Genomic DNA, 7,346 nt, shown 5'->3' with positions numbered 1-7,346 from the left:
ATGATCTCAGTATTCATTAAGTCCAAGGCTCAATGGAAAGGGCCCAGAACTACTAGAAAAGGGAATCTTCAATGGCGTAATGTTGGTGTCGAACCGCTGAGAAGCATGGGTTGAAGAGCTCTGTGAGATACTTCATCTGCCCCTCCCATGTGGGCTCATCATGGGTGCACTTCCCCTGAAGTGCTCTCTCCCTCTATATTTCTGTGAGATTATAGCCATTGTCAAGCTTACGTGAGCCTACACTGGTTCAGTTCCTTTAATAACTTCATGTCTAGATCTCACAGACCAGGCGGGAGGAGCTTTAGCAAATAGCTCTGTGCGTATGCCAGAAGCTCGGGGCAACACCAGCCTTATGTTCCCATTTTATTGGCTCTACTTCGGTTTCCCTGATTCCCACCACATAAATTATTATCTCTCTGGTCAGAATCGCTGAATTGACACTCCGAAATTACATGCCTGGCTCTCTATCCCAACCTCAGCCCTGATCTGTTTTATACACCTCTCAGGGCTTTAAGTCTCAGGCTTGCCTTTGGGAAACCCATTTGAAGACAGTTCCTCATAGCCAAGGTTATTTAGTTAATCTAAAAGGTAAGAAGACAACATGAAAAATTAAAACCCATGCTCTGTGCGGACATTGGCTCCAACAGTGGCCTTCTAGCATAGAAAGACCCACTCAGTCTCTAATTATCCATCCAACATTTCCCTCATTTGATGAGAATTCAGGTTCATGACCTTCAAGTCTACCTGATCCCAAATTCCTTAGAATTCCAGCCCTCCAGCCCTCCAGCCCTCCAAGCTGACACCTCTGTACCCTCCTTGGAAGAGAAGCCTCAGCTTTTCAGACAGGCATTGTTTTGACTCACAAATCTACTTCACAGACGGCATATTTCACTTTAGGTTGAATCCCTCTGCCCTCACCTTATTAAAAATGGTAGTCCCTCAAGTGGCAGGAGGGACTCGAAGTAATTTTCGTTTTATTTTTTTAATTTCAATTACTTTTTCATGATAACTGGTGCATTGTTAGAGTATTGAATCATTGAACTGAGCTCGGCCTTCTTTAAAAAGAAAGATAAGTGTTGGAGAAGCGATATTCCCTAGGATTTATATACTTCAATTCCAAAAAGCAACTTAAAATCATTAATGGTGACTTATTTCCTACAACAAGGCACATGAAATTTATTTCTACTTAAGAACACATAAAACATGTCCCAAAGCAGTAAGAATTATGTGCAAATTATATGGTGTGAAATAAAGATATGGATTACTGAGCTTCCAACTGAAGGCAGATTATTCTCAATTTAAAGATTCATATTTTTCACCAACTCTCTGCAACTCCTCCTCATTTTCTCCTACCTTTAATTTTATTTTTATATGAAAAGTAAAATTATGCTACTTTCCAATCAATACAGAGGTCACCACTTGAAATTCAGTCACCAATTCTAACAACTTTGAACTTAGATCTCATTTGAAAAAATAAAAATTACTGATGCCATTCGCTAGTTCCCTAGGTAACCAAGACTCACTGCAAAAGCGGACTGGATACTCAAAAGAAAGCATAACACACATACACTAAACCAAACAAAAAGCAATTTTCTTCATTTGCTAAAATAGATTTGACCAAATGTTTTTACATGGTGGCAGATGGTAGCTGCATTAATATTTATGCTGGACATGAAGAAGGGCTTGGAGGAAAAGGACTTCAGATTGAATATTCCTCTTTGGAGGAAACAGGTAAAAAATCGACCTGTCAGGATAAAAGAACACAGGTTCCCAAATCTGAATTTGAATCCATTCTTGGCTACTCTACTGCTGTCTTATCTTAGGCAAATCTTTTATTCTCTGGACCTCAGTTTCCCCATGTGTTAGAACTAAATTGTAAGACTGCAATGGAGATTAAATAAGACAATGCTGTAGAGCATAATTTAGGTTATCATTTTGCATGTGCTCACCCAGGGACAGGAATACATAACAATGTGATACTAAAGTATCTGTGCCACCATTTTATAGCAAAAAAAAAAAAAAAAGTAAGATTCTGAGAGTTTAACTAGCCCCTGGCCACATGGCTAGTAAGTGGCAGACATGAAATTCAAACACAAGGTTATTAGACCCTAAAGTCCATGCTCTGGACCTTTCCATTGGCACACAGTAGGACAGTACCAGAATCACACTAAACCTCGATAATGCTGTTTTAATTATTGTTGTAAATGCAAGGGGCACTTTGAGGCCTTCCAAATCGCACAAATCTAGCAGAGCCATTCATGGCAGAGCCTGGACACATGGCCCACCCCAAGACGTCCTCAGTCAGGGCAAGGCCACTTTTCTGTATGCACACTATTTTTCATGGATCTCTATAATTCAGAAAGAAGAGATGAAAATAGATTCAAAGGACAATTTCTATCTGCAGTGGTCCCCCACTTTCACATGTTTGAAGAATGCCCTAAATTATGTGTCTCACCTCTACAAGGTAGAATTCACAACTCCTTTTCCTTACTTTCCTCACATGGGAAGTTTGAGTATGAGCATATATGAGCATATGACCTGCATGGATGCAAACAAACTAGTTTGCTCTCTGTATCAAAGATCATCTGTATTTCATTTCAAAAAAAAAAAAAAAAAGAACAATGTGGGGAACTACCCAGACTCACTATTTACCTCGTCCCCAATATTTTACTTTTTACTTTACCATATCTTTAAATTCATCCAGACCCCTTCTCCCCATCTCCAGTTCTCCAGGTCTCACTCTCCACTGCCAAAGTATCCTAACAATGTCTGCTAAAAACTTGTCTTCCTAAAATAACTCTTGTGCCAGCAATAGCTTCCCTCTACTCTACAGCAATATCTTCCCTCTATTGTATTTGGTGTTAAGTGGACAGCACAAAAAATGTGCTAAACAAATAGTATCTTCCCTCCATTCCTATTTCCTCAGTCATCAGCCTTCCAGAACAGGACCGGCCTTATGAGTCTCAGTGTACCCAGCAGTGATGACAGGTGTACATGACAGGTCTACGTTTGTTGACACTGACTTGGTGGTGATGATGATGGTGGGGACCCAAAGACACAAAGAGAAGGCATTGATAGAAAAGGTGCCCATCACCATCCACACCTAAAACATATATTTCATTTTACACATGTTCCAATAGAAATGAAAAATGGAAATTAAACTTTATTAATCTGCTTTTGCCTTTTAAAGTAATTTGATTTTTAATGCCTTCTTTCCGGCAGCTGTGTATGCTTTCTATTAAACTATTTTCCTTAGTTCAACCCTCTCTTTTGTTTCATTAAAACCCTCTACTGAGCATTCCCCAAGCTCTCGGCATGTAAATTAATTCCTATGGGTCCAACCTAATCACCTGGTAACAGAGCAGTAGTGACAAGGTGACCTACCTTGGGTACCAGAAGTTCCCCAGGCCAACCTAGTTGCAACCATAATTCACACAGACACACCCTTCAGAAGAACCTTAGTCCCTTCTACTCCAACAGAGGGCTTAATAACTTAATGATTCCCAAAGCATGTGACACCTTGAATTCCAATTACCAATCCCTCATCCCTTTCTAACTCTCCAAATTATCCAGGTTGATCTCCCTGGTAATGTATAAACACTAGCCAGTCAGTCCCATTTGTGCCCATGCCTAAACCTTCTTGAATCCACCCATCCTGCCCCTCTTTTGAATATCAGTGAAATTTCCCCTCTCCTCTCTTCCAGCCCTGACACTAATAAAATGAACTTATGTGATTACTAAACCTCCATGAACATTAATCTCTCTATCTGCAATATGCAGTATGAGAGCAACAGGACATACTTCAGCGCTGTTCTCAAGGTTAAAAGAGATAAGGTATGTAAAGTACCTGGCACAGTGCCTGGTACATAACAAAGCTCAATAGAAAGGTTTCCTTCCCTTCCCCTTTCCCCTTCTTCTCCTCCACCTACCTTGCTTCTCACCTTTCCCTGAACTCTTCTATATAGAACTTTCTTCTTCTACTCACTAAGGTCCTTGTAAGCTCTTTCATTTAACTTACTCATTCAATTATTTAATAAACATTAAGTTTTGAAAAACTGTAGTATGAAGTTGGGATATAGGTACAAAATACTACACTCAGAGCTGGCCCTAACAAATGCACAGTGAATAAGGCAGTAAATGTTTGAAATTAAACATATTTAAACTGTAGTGAACTCTCTGCTATAAACCAATAATGGATTAAGGACAGAGTGAAAAACTAGAGCATGTCAGTTAAAGCCTTAAAGAAAGGCTGTTCAAATTGGGTGTTAAGTAATCTGCAGGAGTTCATGGTGAGAACATGGCAAAAAATACTAATAGGCCAAGGGAACAAAATTTGTCTTAATGAAACTATTCAGCACCTGAAGAAAATTCTGAGGCATATTTAGACTCGTTGCATTGTAAATTATGATTATCAAGACCATATTTTATAATAAAAAAGCAGGATACACCAAGAATATTAAAGGACTTAAAAAATGTTTTGAAAACCTAAAATGTATAGTTGAAATTTCTAGAAAAGAAAAAAAAAAGAACAAAACCCTAATAATAAAAAATAAGGGAAATGGTTAAATAACTAGTGACTAAATCAAGATCTTATGAGGACTTAGTGATACTAATGGACAAAAATGAAATGTCATTGCATATGTTTAAAATCACCTAAAATCAATGATCCTAATATATTAACAAGAATTTTTAAAAAAGAATGAAGTATTTATATTCAGAAAATGCTTTTTTTTTTTTTTTTTTTTTTTTTAGTTAGAGTAGGTTTTTATTATCTGCAATCAAAATCAAAAGAGGCTCAACTAACAGAGGGGAAAAGGGACTAGGAGAAGGCAGGGTGCAGGGCAAGCTCAGCAACCACACCCATGTCCCATGGCAGTCTGGGGAAATACCTGGACGGATACAGAGGACGTGGCAGCCCCTGGGGTCAGTGTGGGGCAGCACAGTAAGAAACCCAGAACTGAGCACATCTTTTAGGGCCGATGGCTTCAGGTTACTGAAGACTTCGGGCCAGCTCCTGCGGCAGCTGTGGTAGTTGACCAGGAGCTGCAGGGCCCGGTCGTAGTCAAACTTGCGGGCTCGGAGGAAGCGCAGTAGGAAGGCATCCTCAAGGGATGTGCTCAGGTTGGGGTACTCCTTCCGCACCATGTCCCGGAGGGCCTGCACATCCCGAAGTCTCCACTCCGGCTTCTCCTGCAGCTCTTCCCGGGCTTTGGTGACCAATTCTTCTGTCAGTGAGCACACGTAGCCGGGGGGCTCGGGTGGTGGTGGCAGTTCATTTTCAGAGAGCGAGGCCACAGAAGGGCTGGTTCTCAGAGAGTCACTTTCTTCTGACATTAGCTACCAAGGTCCCTGTGGCCCGGCTGCGGGGCGGAGCGCGGATCAATCGGCGGCGGGAGCCTCGTCTGGCAACGCGCACCCAGAAAATGCTTTTATGTTTACAAAATTATTTTAAATTGCGTTTCAGCTTAATTTATAATTATAACACTTTTATTTCCACTGTAAACAAGAAATCAGTCTCATAATAAAGGTGACATGAAGTGCAAGCAAATGATTCTCAGTGATGACTTCTCCAGGATCCCACAGGCCTCTTCCTCCCCTCCCTAGGGGTCATTCTAAGTCATTCCCATCTAGAGCAGATGTGAGTTTTTTGTACTAGTAACATGGCATACATTTTGTTCACCACACAGGAAGTAATTCCTTACAGTCTAAGGCTTTTCAGCTGAAGTTGCCTTAGCGAGCATGTATTTATTTGGAGGCAATATGGATTCTTCTAGGTTCTAAGACAGTAAGATAAGACAGGAAGGTTCTCAACAGGCACATGCTACCCAAACAGGAGATTCATTGCTAGTCTGATGTGGGGATTAAAGGAAGGATAAAGAAAAATCAAAGGTCAGGAAAAGAGATCATATAGACAGCAATTAATTGTATATTTCAAATTAGCTGGTAGGAAGGGTTCTGAATGTTTCCAATATGAAGAGATGATAAATGCCTGAGACAATTAATTAGCCCATTATCCTGATCTGGTCCTTACACATAGTATATACATATTGAGATACACACTGTACCCCACAATTATTTACAAATATTATGTGTCAATTAAAACCTTTAAAACTGTTTTTTAAAAAGAAAAGGGAACATGTTAATTTTTTGTGTTTTTTCCTCTTTTCATTCCTAATATTAAAAACCATGAATGTTTTGGCACTTGATTTTAATGGGCTTAAAAGATCTAATTTTGAATTTTTTATTGACTGTTACAGGATTTTACTTTCTCAGATTACAAAATTAATGCACACATTTTTAAGAATATATCAAAATAATTAGGAGTCATAAGAATGTCCCACATCTAATTTTAAAAAAGAGCTCTGAACCAATTTTATATTATCTGTTACTATCTTTGAAGTGTGATAGATATGCATATGCATTTTATTAAATTCTTAATAAAGGTGACAAACTATGCTACAAAGAGTAAAAGAATTATTTCCTTCAATATCAAGGACTATTTTTTTAATTGTTTTGAATACCATAGTTTCTTTTGCATTGGAATTGTTAATCTTGAAAGGTCAGCTATAAATATCTTTTCCAAATATCTTTGTGGTGGATAAAACTGAGCATCTGCCTAATGAGCACAGTGCTTGTCAGCTTGGATTTTCTTTCTGTGGCAATAGGTGATCAGCAAATTTAAAATACATTCCCCAGAGGTACTTGGGACCAGGAGCCCAAACCCCTCTGAGGTGCCTGCTAGCGTGGGGAGATTAAAGAGGGGAATCAAAGTGTAGCAAACTTCTGGGGCTTATCCGGATGCACTGAGGATCTAGACATGGAACAAGCACGTGACACATATATAAAAAAAGCACAACTAAGCAGCACAGTACTCTTCACTGAGCACCTTCCATACAGATCCTTCTCCTTATTGAGGAGATATTGAGCCCTCTGTCCACTCAGCTACTGGAGGGCCTGCAGATGGAATTTTCCTACCCCAAATCCTAAGGCTCATCCAAGCACATCATCATGGCTCATGGGGTTTGGAGTTAGATAAAACTCTGCTTGAGTTTCACTTCTGCCACTTTCCAGTCTTGGGCAATCCACACCAGACCTCTGTGCCTCAGCTTCCTCATCTATAAAATAGGAGCCCAGATGCAGAGCATCATGATGAACATGGAGTAAGACCTTTAATTAACCCTTAGCTCACCTGCAGCCTGGATCATCCTCTTTCTAGTTATGACTGGTGTGATGGTTATTCCTCCCCAGATGCAGCTCTCAGAACTGTTCTGAGAGCTGGCAGCATGACTGGTGGTTAGCTAACGTGGAGAGGTCCACTAAGCCTATCTAAATTCAAATCTCACCCT

General features: G+C 39.9%; 1 protein-coding gene across 1 annotated transcript; it reads right to left on the bottom strand.

The window, feature by feature from the left end:
* Positions 1 to 4,752: 4,752 nt before the first annotated feature.
* Positions 4,753 to 5,410, bottom strand: LOC308654282 (alpha-tocopherol transfer protein-like; the record flags this gene model as incomplete). The annotated part of the gene is made up of 1 exon (XM_081303477.1): positions 4,753 to 5,410. Exon 1 carries the CDS (start codon positions 5,332 to 5,334, stop codon positions 4,753 to 4,755), a length of 582 nt encoding a protein of 193 aa, XP_081159603.1. The 5' UTR covers positions 5,335 to 5,410.
* Between the last annotated feature and the right edge of the window lie 1,936 nt (positions 5,411 to 7,346).

This window comes from Spermophilus citellus (genome assembly GCF_964194105.1).
Source record: "Spermophilus citellus genome assembly, chromosome: 8".
Classification (NCBI taxonomy): domain Eukaryota; kingdom Metazoa; phylum Chordata; class Mammalia; order Rodentia; family Sciuridae; genus Spermophilus; species Spermophilus citellus.
The sequence above is the reverse complement of the archived record's forward strand: the minus strand, read 5'-3'. Positions and strand labels throughout refer to the sequence as shown.